This window comes from Dunckerocampus dactyliophorus, chromosome 2, assembly GCF_027744805.1.
Source record: "Dunckerocampus dactyliophorus isolate RoL2022-P2 chromosome 2, RoL_Ddac_1.1, whole genome shotgun sequence".
NCBI lineage: Eukaryota > Metazoa > Chordata > Actinopteri > Syngnathiformes > Syngnathidae > Dunckerocampus > Dunckerocampus dactyliophorus.
Window position 1 is genome coordinate 34,017,248 of NC_072820.1, and position 18,559 is coordinate 34,035,806.

At 37.8% G+C, this 18,559-nt stretch overlaps 1 protein-coding gene across 7 annotated transcripts in view; it reads left to right on the top strand.

Annotated features, from left to right (window-relative positions):
* Positions 1–18,559, top strand: part of plce1 (phospholipase C, epsilon 1) — an 85,735-nt gene that overhangs the window by 27,138 nt on the left and 40,038 nt on the right. For all 7 annotated transcript variants that reach the window (XM_054767321.1, XM_054767322.1, XM_054767323.1 and 4 more), the window contains 2 exons: positions 15,066–15,262; positions 15,906–16,039. In XM_054767321.1, coding sequence (XP_054623296.1) covers positions 15,066–15,262; positions 15,906–16,039 — 331 coding nt within the window. The remainder of the gene's footprint in view (positions 1–15,065; positions 15,263–15,905; positions 16,040–18,559) is intronic.

Genomic DNA, 18,559 nt, shown 5'->3' on the forward strand with positions numbered 1-18,559 from the left:
ACATGCTTGTAAAGTTGTGGCTTAAAGGAAAACTGCACTTTTTTGGAATTTTACCCAATAATCTACAATCCTTTTGTGAGACATTTGGAGTCATTTTTCAAAGGCTTAATAGGTGGAATAAGTTTTTCTCATTACATGCATTCTTAGCTGCGTCTTTTTAGCTGTTTTTATATATTTAGAACACACAGAAAAGAGAAATATATATGTGTTCATGTCTCGCAAAACTATTGGAGATTATGGGCAAAATTACCAAAAAAAATGTGCAGTTTTCCTTGAACATTGAAGATTTTGTATCATAGTTAGGGCTGTCAAAAATAATGCGTTAACGCTCGTGATTAATCTGAAAATCTTAACGTGTAAAAAAATAACGCAATTTAATTATATAATTTGTGCTGCTTTAATTTGATATGTGGTGTTTTGTGGCTGTTGATGTTTGGCGACACTTGGTGGACACTAATTAATTGAATAATCCACTGAATGCTGTTCAACACGGGTTGATTGCTAAAGAGCCTACTGGCTGGACATGTTTGTTACAGAATGCTTTGTAACATGCTTCTGCCTTGGAGAATGTAAGATGTGGGTTTGAATCTCCGCTGTGTGGAATTTGCATGTTCTCCCTGTGCGTGCGTGGGGAGAACCAAGCCAATGGTAGGGGAAACCCTACCACCGGCTTGCGATCAGGGTGTACGTCGCCTCTTGGCCAAAGTCAGCTGGGATAGGCTCCAGCATAAACCCTAATGAGGATGAGCGGCATAGAAAATGGATGGATGATCTTGTTTAATCATGATTAATCACAAAGAAGACATGTGATTAACTTGATAAAATTTTTCAATTGATTGACATCAATTGCGATTTTGTTGCAGCAATAAGACTGTATTGTAAAAGTACAATTTCCGTCTAATATCACTACTTTTTTGCACTAAATTATGACTTTATTGTTTTTTCTGTAAAATTCATATTTTTATGTAATTTTTATGAATTTTAATCCTGTGCAATTTATCGCAAATTTAGTGCCGTAATATTATGATTTTCTCATTACAATCTTTCTTTTTTACATGAGTAATGTTATTCTTCTAAAATTTTGACTTAATATTGCAGATGTAATCTCATGAAGATGTAATATTCACCTTATTTTGTAAAATTATGTTTTTACACTTATAAAATGTTTTTTGTTAACATGAATTAGGACAATATTTTTGCAGAACTATCATTTAATATTAGGGATGTCCGATGTTATTGGCCACTGATAATTACTGGCATAAAAATGTGATATTGGCCAACATCGGTATCGTTTTTTTCCTACAATAAAAGCCAATACAGAGCTTTTAGCGCCAAGCTCACAAATTTGCTACACTGCATAACTTGCTGCATCATCAAGTTACAGTGAGGAAAATAAGTTTTTGAACACCCTGCAATTTTGCAAGTTCTCCCACTTTGAAAATAAGGAGGGGTGTGAAATTTTCATCTTAGGTGCATGGCCACTGTGAGAGACATAATCCAAAAAAAAGTCCGGAAATCACAATGTATGATTTTTTTAATAATTGATTCGTATGTTACTGCTGCAATTAAGTATTTGAACTGCCAGTCAGCAAAAATTCTGGCACTCAAAGACCTGTTAGTGCGCCTCTAAAAAGTCAACCTACTTTCCACTTATTATTCTAAATTAGAAGCACCTGTTTGACACTTGTCCACCACCACAAAATCAGTAAGACTCCAACTACTAACATGGCTAAGACCAAAGAGCTGTCCAAAGACACCAGAGACAAAATTGTAGGCCTCCACAAGGCTGGAAAGGGCTACGGTACAATTACCAAGCTACTTGGTGAGAAAAGATCAACTGTTTGAGCAATTATTAGAAAATGGAAGAAGCTAAACATGACTGTCAATCTCCCTCGGAATGGGGCTGCAAGCAAGATCTCACCTCGTGGCGTATCAATGATCCTAAGAAAGGTGAGGAATCAGCCCAGAACTACACGGGAGGATCTGATGAATGACCTGAAGAGAACTGGCTCCACTGTTTCCAAGGTTACTGTGGGTAATACACTAAGACGTCATGGTTTAAAATCATGCATGGCACGGAAGGTTCCCCTGCTTAAATCAGCACTCGTCCATGCCCGTCTGAAGTTTGTTCATGACCATTTGGATGATCCAGAGGAGTTATGGGTGAAAGTTATGTGCTCAGATGAGACCAAAATAGAACTTTTTGGTCTTAATTCCACTCGCCGTGTTTGGAGGATGAAGAATGAGAAATACCATCCCAAAAACACCATCCCTACTGTGAAGCATGTGGGTGTAAGCATCATGCTTTGGTGGTGTTTTTCTGCACACGGGACAGGACGAGTGCATTGTATTAAGGAGAGGATGATCAGGGCCATGTATTGCAAGATTTTGGGGAACAACCTCCTTCCCTCAGAGGATTGACGAAGGGTTGTGGCTGGGTCTTCCAACATGACACTGACCCGAAGCACACAGCCAGGATAACCAAGGAGTGACTCCGTAAGAAGCATATCAAGGTTCTGGAGTGGCCTAGTCAGTCTCCAGACCTAAACTCAATAGAAAATCTTTGGAGGGAGCTCAAACTCTGTGTTTCTCAGCGAGAGCCCAGAAACCTGGCTGATCTAGAGAAGATCTGTATGGAGGAATGGGCCAAAATCCCTGCTGCAGTGTGTGCAAACCTGGTGAAAAACTACAGGAAACATTTGACCTCAGTGATTGCAAACAAAGGGTACTGTACCAAATATTAATGTTGATTTTCACAGGTTTTCAAATACTTATTTGCAGCAGTAACATACAAATAAATTATTTTAAAAATCATACATTGTCATTTCCAGCCTTTTTTTTTTTTTTAGATTATGTCTCTCACAGTGGCCATGCACCTAAGATGAAAATTTCAGACCCCTCCATGATTTTAAAGTGGGAGAAGATGCAAAATCGCAAGGCGTTCAAATACTTCTTTTCCTCATACTGTGCTGCTCACAAGTCTGTGAGAATAAGGTAACTCTGTATTTAAACAAGCAGACTAACAACAAAGATCACAATGAATTTACCAGCTCCTTAGAAATCGCAAGGGGGGGTTACCATTCCACACACTAGTCTTACTCATGGTGTTTTTTAAAGAAAGAGCTCATCACACAGCAACGTAATAAGCAGATAACAGACAAGACACTACCAACGAGTAATGCAGAATAACCGACGACTATGTGAGCTCTAACCATGTCACTTATCAGCTACTTACAACAACAGTACAGCAAAGCACGCTGGGAAACCGGGAGCTCCGCTGTCAAAACCATATACGTAGACGCCGCTTTGCTGAGCCGTACGTCATATTGGATGTGGCAAGGCTACGTTTTAAGTGAATACAAGGAAATGTACGTCATAAAACGCCTTTCTACAAAGAAATTTAAGTTAATGCCTCTCATTTACACACTCCCACACGCACTAATATACTTGGGAAATAGTTAGGCACCAAAAACAATGTATTTGATCTTCTCAGATGGCTAAGATAAGAACTTTATGTATCCAACACAGTAGTAATTTACATTACATCAGCTATAGAGCAGTAGTAGGGAAGTAGAGAAGTAGTGCCAAAAAACCATACACAATATATACTGTATATAGTTTTCATGCAATAAAATAATAACATGAAAGTTATCAATCAAAATATTAATCAGCAAATTCATGCATTTTAAACGATACCCCTTTAACTAAAAATAAATTAAATCTTTCCAAAAATAACATAAATCAAGGCACAAGAAACACAAATGTATTCTTATGTAAAATATATAATACATGAATTATCTACTCAGAGATGGGTGGAGAAGCCAAAAAAACAATTTTACAATAATTTTACTCAAGAAAAATATATGTGATGATACACGTATCAGTATGGGTTGATATCGGAATCGGAAATTGAGAGTTATATATCGGACATCCACAATTTGTCTGGTAATATGATGATTTTTGTTAAATATTTCAACTTTCTTCACAGAAAACAACAACTTCAATTTTTCCAAGTTAAACAAAGTGTTTTCTATTTTTTTCTTGTAAGAATCAAGGCTTTATTATTGTATTATTTCAACTTTATTCTTACTGCTTTATTCTGGCACATACAATAACTTTAACGATAATAATAACAAATTAAGTATTTCCTTTCTAGTACAGTATTTTTTTCTGATGAATTTATTTTCCTGTCAGTGTACTACAATACTACTTCACATAAAAGCATGAATGCCATTTGTTTGTTTGCTTCGGTTTCTCTTATTGTTCTTGTTATTACCGTTTTCTCCTCCTCCCTGGAGACAGGAGTAGATGACAAGATCCATCAAATGCAGTGATTGTTCTAGAAATCCAAGGCGGCTGATTATGTTAACTTTATGAGGCTCATTATTTTAAGCTTTGCTCACTGACATCTCCTATAATAATGTACCCACACTGACTGTATATATTTGTGCTCTTATATATGCAAAAAGGGTTATCTTCAACTATTACGAATATTGACGGTATTTCCTTTATGTTGAATGTTTTTCCTTCATTGTTTACCACTTCACACAAGTTGTGATAAGGTGGTGGGCTTTGCTCTTGGTGAAGCAACTCCTTGTGAAATTCAGCAGAGGATTTTGAATCAAGGTAACAGCAGGCCATCCCTCTGCTTTCACTTCTTCACTTTTTTCAGGCTTTTCCCCCTCCTAAATTCTGCTAGCATATATGAACCAATGCATGTTTTGCCTTTGACTTCACTCATGAGCACACATGAACTTAATCAAGATGACAGAAGTCCAGGCTCAAAAACAGCAAATGAGGTCACAGCACGTGAATGTAAAACAGACACAAATGATTGCACTCACTCCTACTGTTTGTTTGCCTGGTTTGTTTGGGTGTGCTGGGTTTATGTCTCTTACCTACTTTACACACAGTGCAAAGTCCAATCCAATCCAACTTTATTTATAAAGCTCTTTAAAACAACTACAGAGGACCAAAGTGCTCTACAGGGGAGTGAAGCATATAAGACATCTGTAAAATATCGACCCAAGAGGAAGCCTATAGATGTAAAAAAAAAAGGAAGGGCCCTAAAACTGAGCCATTTGGGACCTCACACAACAGGAGAGCAGAAGAAGACGCAGCGTCGCCAAGTCGAACGCATAAAGTTCTTCCCATTAATTAGGACCTGACCCAATCCAGAACGACATGGCCACAAGAGTCTGTAGCTAAAAAGATAACTTCCAAAACCTCAAGAACTTTATTTTGCTCTAGAAAGGTCATTAATTGGCAGTAAATGATTCAGGCATTAAGTCTGCTCTCAAGTACACAAAACAGCATTAGACTGTAGCTTCTTTCACAGCTGTATCAGAAGATCAGAAGATCATTTATTTGCCTTTTTGTAACAGAAGGCAGGATATTGCACTGTGTGCTGAAAGCACACCTTGACATGATAGTCAGACAACTTTGAGCATTTCCTTTCACGCAGGTGCCAAAAGGCACCACTATTCCAGTTTAGATACAACCTCAGAAACCGGAAAATTGTCTGGTTGATTTGTCCCCCCATTTTGTATTAGTGCATACAGAACTGTGACATAGGAAATAAGGTGGTATAATATGTGTAAAAGTTTCTTCAGGCACTGTCCCGCAGCTCTGATGCTACCTTAGACACCTGAAATCTTAGACATATCTATATCTATATCTATATCTATATCTGTATATATATATACTGTATCTATATATATATATATCTCTATATATCTACATATAGATATATAGCTTGCCAGCTGCCGGAATATTGACGATTGAACGTGGAAAAAACAAAAAAATGGTGGTAAAATGGCGATTTTTACTGGCAGGTTAAAAGAAGCTTGAGGCTCTGTCCCATCTCTGTTTGGTCTCGAGGGAAAATTGCCAGGTCAATTTGTCTCCCCATTCAGTGATGTTTATTGCTGGGTTGATTGATTCCCCCATTCCACGTCTGTGCCCTCTCTCCATACAGAACATGAACCTGTTAAAAAGATGGTAAATGCCTTCTTTATTTGTCAATATAAAAGGGGCTATATACCCTGCTCTATTACTACCTCAAAAGCTTGAATATTGCCGGGCCAATTCATTCTTCCATTCTGTGTAAGTGCTGTTTACAGCAGCGACCAAGGAAAAAAGCTGAAAAATGTCAGCTGTGACAATTTGTGTAAAAAGAGCTACAGTTGCCATCTCTGTTATAGTTCTGATACTACCTCAGAAACTGTAAAATTATCGGGTTGATCTGTCCCCGGTTCCATGTCCGTTTATACAGAACAGCGACTGTAGAAAAATGCGAAAAAATTGCTTTTGCGCTATAGACTTTGTCCTGCCTCTGTTATGTTTCTGCAGACGGAATATTAGTGGGACAACTTTCTCCCAGCATTCTATGTCAGAATCTTGACAAAAATGCAGGCTGAAACCTCTACAAACTTCTGTTTTTAATGTTATCTGCAACCCGTTTAGGGAGCAAACAAGTTCGGCCTGAATGTCTTGTGCCTCCTTTGTGACAACATAACATAACCATGTTGATAAAGTACAATTCCACACTGTGGGCTACATATACACACACACACACACACACACACACACACATATATATACAGTATATATATATATATAGTATGTCCACGTGCAAGGCTTCTCAGAGAAGGGAAAGGTTACGACTGACGTCTCTGCACTGACCTCAGCCCAGAGACCACTGACCAGAATAACAGCCAGGCTGAGCAAACCTCGACCCTTCCTTTCATGAGGCTTCTAAAAGTAGCTATCAGGAGAAATGATGTATCCGCCATCTCTTCTTTGAATGGACGCTTGTTATGTGGGAGAGTACACGAGGGTGGCGAATCTATAGGAGTGACTTACTGTGTCTCCTATGATTACTTACTGTATGTGTTCTTCATTACGTAATTACGATAACAGGCTCTAAGTAAGAGACAGACAGCTGACACATTTACATTGTGCCACCTTGGAGTATTTTGGAATATGCTTAGAAATGCAAATGCTGGTGTAGTGTTGTGTGTGTCATGAAGGGAGTAAGGGAGTGTTTGTGGTTGGTCACATTCATCAAAGCGAGGTCAAGTTGTGTGGCTGCAGTTCAGGGAGTAGACTTAGAGCAGGGTTATTCAGTAAATTGTTCTAGTGGCCACATTTTCTGAAAGCTAAGGACCGGGCTGGACTTCACCCTTCACGATTATTCTGTATATGTCTCTTCTATACCTTCATATTTTTGTTTCACCAAATGGTGCTGTTTTTAAGGACCTACTGCTAAAGCACTAGTCAAGGATCATCAATGGTGGTTCTTACCTGGTGGGTCAGGACCCAAAAATGGGTCATTGGTCTTTGCCTGGGAAAAATGTGTAATGTGACCTAATGTCTGAATACATCGCACTTTCTTGTCTGCGCTATTTGCATGCTATACCACCGCGAGATGCATGCCATGTTGGTAATGGTAATGGTTTAATGTATTTTGAACATGCATAAAAGTTACATTGGAATGCATCACAGAGTGTCATTCAGATTGTTATTATTATTTAATCCTACCCCCTCTCTGTTTCATATCAATTGCCTATACATGTTTTCAGTTCCTGTATTCTTAATGTACTCTTTGCCAATTTTGAAATACGTAAGAAAATGATAAGGTAGTATAACAATGTGCTACAACAGGAGTCAATGTTTACATACAATCACTGTAAATTAGGGATGCGCCGATTAGGGTTTTATGCTTCCCATTCCGATTCCCATCATCCAGGACTGAAATCGTCTGATACCGATCACATGGATTAATTATACATTTTTCAATTTATTTATGATGAGTGCTATTGGCCATGGGTGCCATATAAAGGGGAAAAGTCAGGACAATTCCAAGGTCCCTTGACTGCCAGGGGGCCCAAAGAATAGGGAATTACGAATGAAATTCGTAATTCATTAATTATTGGTTTTGTATTGTGCTTAAAGTCAACCCTACTCGTGAAGCTTACAGAGGATGAGACAACTTCTTTAAGGAGACTTGTTTGTGAAACTACACTGGTGCTGATCTAGCAGGACTTCCAGGTAAATGAGTGAGCACTTGGAGAACCCGGTGTCTTCCACCACTGAGAAAGGCTGGTCATCTTCTTCTGACTGTCACGCACATACGGGCGAGTGTTTTTCACATGGCTGCATTAGCTGTGGTTTGACTGATGATCACACCGTGAGCCTCGAAAACTCACCATACTCCGTCAAGTGTTTGTTTTTGAAGTGGCATATTAAATTAAAGCTTTTTAACGTTCTACCCCCCACAAAATAATTTTCGTGGCATTTTTTTGTCAGTTAAGTTTGACACGGCAGACATGATTGTTTTGTTTTGGCAGGCCTGCGCACTGTGAAGGAAAGTGGGAGGAGGACGCTGCCCAAGACGTTAGTTAGGGCAAGACACTACACTGCACGCAGGGAACGCTGCGGTCTGCAATAGTACTAGCAACAGGTGATCGGCTTTTGTGATCGTCATTGAAAGGCTTATATCGGCATATGCCAATCGTGATTTTTCACGGAAATCGGGTGATATTGTTCGATGGCCGATTGATATGTGCATCCCTACTGTAAATAAACATAGTTTAAACATGGCACAGAAACACAGTTCAATGCTGAGTGAGTACAAATTATGTATTACTTCAAGAAGTCCTGAGGTCATATTTCTCCTCTCTTGTTGAGAAGAATTTTATTACATTTTTAGGTAACAGGTTATTGTTTTCTTTACACATCATTTTAGCAGTTTGAAAGTTTACCAGATCAGCAAATTAAAATAGTTAATTTTAGGAATAAGGGGTTTGTATGTTGTTTATAGTCGGAATTATGGATTATCCTAACAGACCTTTTTGTAGTCCAGTTAGCGAGTGAAGTGTACTTTTATAGTTATTTCCCCACATGTCCACACAATAAGTTAGATATGGTAATACCAGAGAAGAACAGAGATTATGGAGTGATTTTTGATCCACAACAAATTTTGCTTTATTCAGTATTGAGCTCTTTCTTACCATTTTATGTTGTATATTTGTAATATCCAGCTCATATTATTGTCTATTATCACCCCCAGAAATGTATTTTTGTTCACCCTGTCAATGTCCACGCCGTCAATTTGTACTTGCGCATAAATGTCCTTTCTGCTATTACCGAATAGCATTATTTTTGTTTTATTTCAGAGTTCAGGGATAGTCGGTTTTCATCAAACCATCTTTTTAGTATAGTCATTTCATCTGTGACTTTTTTTTTATTACCGCTTGTGTGCTTTCACCAGAACAAAATGCAGTCGTATTGTCTGCAAATAATACTAGCTTTAGGTCTTTTGTGGCTTTACAGATGTCATTTATATATACATTGAACAGTTTTGGTCCCACACGATATATTTAAGCTTGCAGATGTATATAGAATCACATATTACTTCCTGCTTGCTAAGTAGCTTTTTACCCAGCTCAAAACTAACCCTCTGGTTCCATACCTTTCTAGTTTTTTTAATTAGGATATTGTGATTAATATGAATGCTTTTGTTAAATCCATAAATACTGTCTCTGCACACTTTCTGCGGTCAATAGCATCGGTAATTTCCCCAGTTATTTGGCTGTCCACGGCCAATTAATTTATATATGTGTATATATATATATACACACTAAGTCCCCTACTAACGAACATCCGACGTGCGAACATTCGGAGATACGCACGCAAGCCAACTGGTCTATATTTTCATGTGTTTTGCCTTGTAAGTCCATATTTATACTGCTACATGCTTGACCGGCAAACCCATATTTATACTGGTACATGCTTGACCAGCAGAGGGCACTGTGATACTGCTAATGGGACCAACAGATACAGCAAGGCGAGGAAGAGGAGAGAGGAAGGCTAAGAGTTTTATGATACAACCCGGACAGAGCGTGTGATTAAAGTTTATGAAGAGTTAATAGGCCTGCTTAATTCTACACCACCCACAGAACACTACCTCTTTTAGAAGAGTCTAACGACGACGACCATTTGTCCTTTTTTTCAATAACTCCTCCTCCTTCACCACCACAACCACGTATGCTCGACCACTACTCTTCAAAGGTAAATAACATTTATCATTACGTATTATATCATTATTATTGTTTTTTTCATTAATTATCCTCGTTTAATATTACTACAGCATATAAAACTCATATTTACATACATACACATATACTGTATATGTATACACGTACATGTAGTACCTATATCATTGGTAATATTCATTTTTTTTTTCGACTTAAGAACAATTCGACTTAATTGTGTACGTTAGTTGGGGACTTAGTGTATATGTTTCTGAACGACTTGGTCAAGCTTGAGTGGGAGAGGAAGGACATCGATTTGGAGACTTAACTTGCCGTCTGTTCGACATACAGCTGGACATATCTGCTGGAGAAGAACACGCCATAGATAGACAGCATCTCAGCGCTGCAGCATACATTGTGTTGAAAACGGTCCCTCATATAAGGTGTATAATTATCCCTTAAATATAAGATATATGAGAAGTTTGAGCTGAAAAATTCACGTAATTTGGGTCATCACTGAGGGGTGATGATGGGTCCCACAGCCAAACCAGTTGAGAGACACTGCTTTATATGACATGAGTAATCTTTGAAGGAATCAGGTGGAAAATATTGAACTGAATTGGCAGGCCAGTCGGATGACATTCTCAGTCTGTATTTGGCCTGTGGGCCACCAGTTGAATAGCCCTGAGATAGTCTCTCCCTGCAGTGTGCAAACACTCTGTCTGGTATGAGGTACACATCGGCACGAGTGTATGCGCGTTTTAGAAAGTGTATGCGGTCATCTTTGTGCGTGCATGGATTGCAGCTCAAACGTTCAGTGGAACCACATGGTGCCCCACCGTGACCTCTGCTAATCCTCTCCCAGAATGGCTGTTGCCAGGCAGAGAAAATCACCCAAAGGGGTGCTCATGGGCTGTAATAGCAATTTAACCTATCCTCTCAAAACTGCAGGTTTCATGGTCAGTATCAGTAGGCTGCTAATGAGGTGGTGAGTGTGTTAATGATTATTTTTATGCTTGGATTTATGAATGGGATTCGGGACCACTCACTGTGTGAATGCTGCAAGTCTCCAAGTAGGACACAAGATCCCACCAAGCTTGACAGTTGTCACTTTTCGTGGACGAACACTATGAAATTTTATGGCCTTTTGGCAACTCATTTTTTTAGTTTTTTTTATGATAACGATAAAGAAACTATTTCCAGGTCAGCCCATTGGCTTTCTCAACTAGCGAATCTTAACAGTTTGCATTTTTTTTCCACTGGAATGTCCCGAAAAACACTGATCACTCTGATATAAAACACATATTCAGAACATTCACACATTTTTAAAATTTTTTTGATTTTGGTGATTTAAATAATTTGATAATAATAGTAAGTAATAAATAAAAATAATAAATAATTTTAGGTAAGAAACCCTTTCAAAATTGCATCAAACTGCGCTATAACATATAACTCACCAGATATATTTTTTGAAAAATGTGTTTATTTTGGTGATTTCAATAATTTCATAATAATAAAATAATCAAGTAAAGCATATATACAGTGGAACACACTGTATGAGTCTATTTGTATTGGTAATATATTTTTTTTAAATCAGAAAATATCCTTCCTTGCTAGCATCCTATTAGCTGGCGAACAAAATAGCAACCGAAAGTTATGTCGGCCATCTATGATGTCCACACAGCGGTTGATGCTCACAAATGTCAACACAAAACATGTTTTTATGGTTTTACAAGTATAGTTTTACATATTGTAAATGCGTATACATGACGAACAAAACAGGATAAATGAACATTTAAGGTTGCTTTCACCGTCATTAAACACTACTGTTCCCAAAGATACAATGTGGCACCGAGACACCACACGGACAACATCTTCTTGTTTTGCTATGAGTTAATTCTTGAATTCAATCATGTTTCTCACCATCTTTATCAAAATGCTGGCACTTTCTTCGGCTCCGTTTCGGGTTACAGTATTGAGGTGAGAAACACTGCTGAATTCAAGAAACAACTCAATTCAAAACAGGAAGGTGGTGGTGGTTGATCTCGCTGGCACATTGTGTCTTTGGGGCAGCACATCAAGAATCACGTGTTCATTGAAGGTAAACGTAAGCTTACATTTTCATTTATCCCTTTCATTCATCATTTACAGTGTATGTATTTATATGCATTTTGATTTTTTTCTGCATGTCAAACTATAATTGTAAAACTATACAAATGTGTCTTGTGTTAACGTTTTTGGCTTTCTGGGACAGAGTCAGACCTGAAACGAATTAATGACACTAAGTCAAAGTTCCACTGTCAATACAAAGATTATACAATTGGAATGTAATGGTTTAAATAATAATACATAATTTAAAGTAAGAAACCGTTTCAAAATGGCATAAAACTGCGCTACCACATATAACTCACTTCCTCGATAAACTGTAATTGTCATTCCTTTTTCTGCTCATTGCAAGCATCTTATCCAGAAAAGTGCTATACAAAACCTAATTATTATGATTGTTATATAAAAACAGAAAGATGTTAGCTAACTAGCTAGCTTGTGGATCAAAACTCTTCCAACATTTTGTGCATTAAAATGTTAGGTTCCTTATGATTAAAAACATTTCCAAGTCTGCCAATTGGCTTATAATCAATTGGCTAGATAATGTCATAGTTAGCATTTTACCCTGAACGTTGTTATGAAACAGGAGTTCAGAACATCACAATATTTTTTTTTATTTGTTAATTTTGGTAATTTAAATAATTGAATGATAATAAAAATAAAATGAGTGCCTAAAAACAGTGCTCATGGTGTTATGTAACTTTTGCTTGTTTGTACAACTCTTCATCACAACCCTAAATTGGGATTCGGGGGTGGGAGCAGCTGCCACTTGGGGCTTCTAATTTACTTTCTCTGGACTTAAACCATTAGTGTTTCCTGTCCACTCTGCTCTGTAACTTGAGATACATTTAGGGATTCAGCCTTAGTGTGATTGATCTGGCTGCAGCTAACATAATGTAGCATTTCTTTGTTTACTGTACAGTAGTGTGCAAACACTACCTCTGATTGTTCAAAATTGTTAATCCTCTCTCGATACTATTTCTGGACACCAGTGACACCTAAGAGTCTACAGGTTTTCTGGTCACTTTTTGTGGTTGACTGTAATTGTCATTACGGTAAATCTGCTATAAGCTATATGTATGCTGAATATGTGTGTCATTTTGATGGGAAGCAGGTCTGTGTGTCGTGCGCCCGAGGACAAGAATGTTTGTTTGTCCATGCATGTGTGAAGACAGCTGCCGGGTGTCTGTCAGAGGGACAGCAAGTGTGTCCTTTGTTGTCAGCCTCTCCTCTTACACTCACTAGCGCTCGGCGTTCCGCGCTCCGTTATTCACATCTTTCAAGCTATTTGCAGGATGAGGAGAAACGGTGAGAATGGAGCAGGAATAAAAACAAACATTGTCCTTTTTAGACTGGATTTCAAGTGTCAATCCAGTGCAGTACTTGTCTGCAACCAGCAGAGGCACTGTTGAACTTGAAATTAGCTATGGCTACATTATTCTGCTTAATGCGACACTGGCATTGAAACAGGAGTTGAGGACATTCCATGACATTTTTTATTCATCTAAAAACAGTAAATTAGTTTTATATTACTTTTTAATAGTACTTAAAATTATTTAATAATAAATAATTAAAAGAAATACGAATAATATAATAGGTATAATATATAATATATATAATAATATATAATAATATATCATATATAATATAATATAGTATAATATAATATAGTATAATAATATAATAATATATAATTATTATATAATAATTATTATATATAATAATATAATATATAATAGGTCTACATGAATAATAACATTTATAAAAAAATAAATTGAATAATAATATAATCATAATAATAATTGAAAAGAATTAACGTAAATAAATATAACTTCAAAACTAGCTCTTATTCCTCTTCCGGCATAATTATCACCTTATCTGCTCACTCTTCCTGTAAAGTGTCTGAGTATATGCAATAGCCCTAACCAAATGTTATTATTATTATACAATGTAATCATATACAATTACTGTATAAAATACATTACAAAAATGAAGACACCCCTGGTGGAACTCATCTATTCCTGAACTGCTGCACACAAAAGGGTGAAAATGTGTTAAAACATGCACCACCACTGTGTTGCCTGTGCTGTTATATTCCTGACAACTATACCACACGGTAGCGCTGTTATTAAACTCCATAAGTCAGACTGACTTCAAATTTCTCACCCACCTCAATGTACGCTACACTATAACTTTTGGGTGTTAAGCCAAATCACCCTTTAGGACATTGACAATCACATTTCTGTAAAATTAGAGCAAGATTGGTTGGAAAAACGTGGCAGCCATCAAGCAAAACGTCTTTGGGAAAGTCACTGACCATGTGTCAAATGACTGATTGCCTGATTGCTGAGTTTGGTCATTGCATGAGGTGAACTCACTGTTTAGCTTGAAGTGAGTCCATCTGTGTGGAATCCAGTTGTTTCATAACAGCATGACAGGAAAGGCATGCAGGCTATGTACCATGTAGGCCAAGTCTACTATTTTGCTTTTTAGACTTGTCTCTTGAATGTGGACAAAAATGCATTGTTAATCTCGTAGACTGAATGTCTACTGCCTATTGACCAGTGCACCGTTTATGAAGACGTTCGGTCAACGCTCCGATGATTATAAGCAAAACATCCTAATGGAGGCTATTTGTCTTAATACTTCATGGTTTTTAGTGCATACCCTCTTCAAACGTGCAGGCTGGTAGCTCTCTTTCCTCTTGGGACAGTGCAAATGTGATGACCCAATCTTTGCAGGAAACCCATCCCTCCTTCCGGACCTATTATGTAAAACACATAATGAGTTGGTGTTTAAGTTGGCCAGCTTTGTTCCACAATAAATAGTCAAGAGTATCGCAATAACCATGTCAACTGCAGGATGTAAAATTACACATCTTTCTATAAGCTGCTTCTAATTTGTCCTTGGCGTGCTCAACAGGTAGCCAACAATGTTCAGGATGCAGTCCAACTTAACCTGACTCATCCCGCCAAAAAGCTGCTGCTGCTTCTGTGTCGGCCCGCATGCATCAGCAATTTTCAACATTCCTGCTGGCCGCTGCACCCCATCAGCAGTCGTCCACCAGGACCGGATCAGAGGACCCTTCCTGATCACAGCCAGGGATTTTATCCACCCAGGTGGGACTCTACTACTAATACGTTTCTTATCCAAATATTTTTTAAATAAAATAAAATGTTGAATAAAATAAAAATTTTGTCAAAGTAATTATAATTTTTGACAAAATAAAATAACTTAAAGTTTAATTATTTTTTTTTTTTATTATTGTAGACTGATTTTTTAAACTTGACTTTTTTTTTATTGATATAACCGTTTTTGTGGATGTTATACAGTCACATACAGTTACACTCGAAATTATTCCCCCATTGCGGGTTACATTTATTTAAAAATGTACAAACTTTCAATATAAAAGTTTGTAATATTAAATGTGATTTTTTGGTTTGGTTTGTTTTCAACTGCTGCAGGGTTATAAAAGTGATGTAATTTACAATATACCAAGATATACAAAGATATGCTTCAATGTAACTTTGTTAAACATGTTTGAAATAAACTCTACTATTACCTTTACCAATTGGGGGGGGTTAATAATTTGGAGTGCAACTGTAGCCTACAGCAGGTCCACTTTGTGATGTTTAAATTGTTTACATACACATGCAGCGTTCCCTGTGTGAGCCAATACTCAGCTGTGGTTGTGAGGGAAAACTCCCTTTTAGTGATTCACCCCTATTTAGTTACACCTTCTTATTTTTTTCTTTCTTCTAGGTTTTATCTGGCGTCTGATCATCGGACGTCTGTGTGCTCTCTGCTGACCGGAGCCCTTCTGGACGCCACGACCGCGCTCGGGGCTCGCTCCGGCCTGCCCTGCCCATTTGGCCAGTCCCTCAACATGCTGAAAGGTGTGTGACATAATAATAATAATAAAATAATAATAATAAGGTTTAGTTGTAGGTTCCAGTATGGGTAAATTATGTTCAAGTGTCTGTGAGTCATCCCTGTACTTCCTGTGCGGTCTACACTTGTTCCACATGGTCTTTTTTTTGTTGTTGCTTTTGTCGATTACAGTGGTTGCCTTTTGAGTTCATGTACACAGCAGGAATGAAAAGGCATATGTCACAAGTCATATGATATGACTAAGTGTCCAGTCAGTTACTCTGGTAGCTCTCTGTCCAGCTTTTCTGCAGTGATGCTACAAATGTAAGCTGAGCTTGGATGTTAAAAGTCCACTGGCAGCGCGCCATGGGACAGGCTGTCTCTGCAGGAGGGCCCCCCTACATCCACACTGTCAACACACAACCTTGTACGTCTTTCTCTGTGAGTCCCAATCATGCAAAAAGTGACCTGAGAGCACGAAAATACAACCATATACAGTACACAGTGCATGGGCATTTTTAAGTCTTGGCAAGAGGACAATCTTGATTTTTATCTCCTACCATCTCTTTAGAAAACATTCTAAGACGGGATGCAAGGGACTTAGTTTGTAAGGTTAAAGTCATTATTGGATGTTATAGGAGACATTTGCTTAAGTTTGGATGATACACTAATTTCTTTGATACCATATATGGTCATGGTCTCACCACTAAACGGCCTTATTGCCGTGTTTTGTATGACTAACTTGTCTTTTATATGGACCGTCCAGTGAATGCTTGTGAAAGGCCTTTAAGCAGTTTCAAGGATGAAACTCTGCCACAGCTAGCCCGTATTTTATGGGTTTTTTTTCCACATTTTGTATTGAAGTTATATTAACAAACAAGCGGAGGGTTGTAAAAGTTGCCAAGACATAATAGCATAAATGCCATAATTGTAGCCGGGGAGCTTATCCAAAGCAGGTGATAACTGGAGATTGGCTGTTATTTCCTAAATGTTTACATATACATGTATTATTATAATTTATATATATAAATTATATAGAACAAGTTTGTTTTTAAAAACTTTCATAATGACTTGGAGTCCATTGGAAAGTGAAAAGGAAAACATAGCTCTTTTTGGCCACCTGGTTATTTATGTATATTGGTCAAGCGTATTGCACAACACTTATGTAAGAGTAGATTTCATTGTACACAACAGTAGGGCAAGTGTAACATGTAGGCCTGTCACGATAAATAAACAATAAATCTATGAACTGCACAATAAATAAAAACAAATTTGATAACTTTACCAGCCTCGATAAATGAACATGTGCATGCATGTTGGTTGGTGCTGCAAGTGAGTGTCATGAGGAGTAACAAGTAAGCAAACGCAAATGGGTGATTATCCTGAAAGGGGTACCAGCATATGAGAGTATTTACAGACGTACCAGTCCCGTTACTTCGAGGGTTATAACGCACAGACTACAGTGATTTGAAGCCATAGCCATGTCAAAATATACTGCAAACATACTGAATAAACACAGGAAACAGTGTCAAATACATTCATTGTGCCTGTTGTGTATAAAACACGATCTGATGTGAATTTCAGCCTGTTTGCACATCCTCATTTTCTGACATGAAGACAATTAAATAAATACCGTAATTTCTGGTGTATAAGACGCACCGGTGTTTAAGGTGCACCCAATAAATTTAGACAGAAAAACAGATTTGTACATATATAAACTGCATCGTATTATAAGCCGCACATGTCCACGTCATAAAATGGCATATTGTGGCAAAACAATTTTAACATTTTTCCATATTGCATTTCATTTCATTTTTAACTCGTATTGGTACTTGTATTTTATATTTCCTAGCTACCTTTTAAGTGTTAATTTGCTGTGTGATTAGTTTAGTGTTCTTTGTAAGATGGCACCGTAAGTCAGACTGTTATATTGATTGACCTCTGATTTCCAGTGGGTTGACAAGCTTGTCGTGAGTTAACTGATATCCTGTAATTGGCTCCTGCCAAAGAAAGAGCTACCTTTGTCACGTTCGGCCAAGGCCGAGGTTTGGATTCCAGAATGAATACACACAGCGTTGTAACAGAAAAAAATACTTTAATACAAAAACTGCGTACAGGAGAAAAACAAGAGAATACAAAAATACAAACAAAAAGTCACTGGGCAGTAGCCAAAAGTTAGGAGCAAAAAGCACTGCCAAGGATAAACAGAAGGCAGGAGAAAAAATACTAGCAAAACTAAAGGTGCTGCTGAAAACGAAGCAGGGCTAACCTTAGCAAGATAGGCAGGAAACATTGCGGGATAAGCACACAGGGAACAATAACAAAAATACACTAGTAACTAAGACACCACGAAAGCATGAACGGCTGTCGGACAGCAAGGAACAAACTGGGGTCTGACTGCTGCCTTGCAGCAGGTAATGAAGGTGCAGGATGATTGAATGCAGGTGTGTGCAATCAGCTCCGCCTCTGCACTACAAAACAGAGCAGACAGGCGGCAGCAGAGTGACAAAAACGGAACATGTTTCCTCACTGACTCATGTGGCACA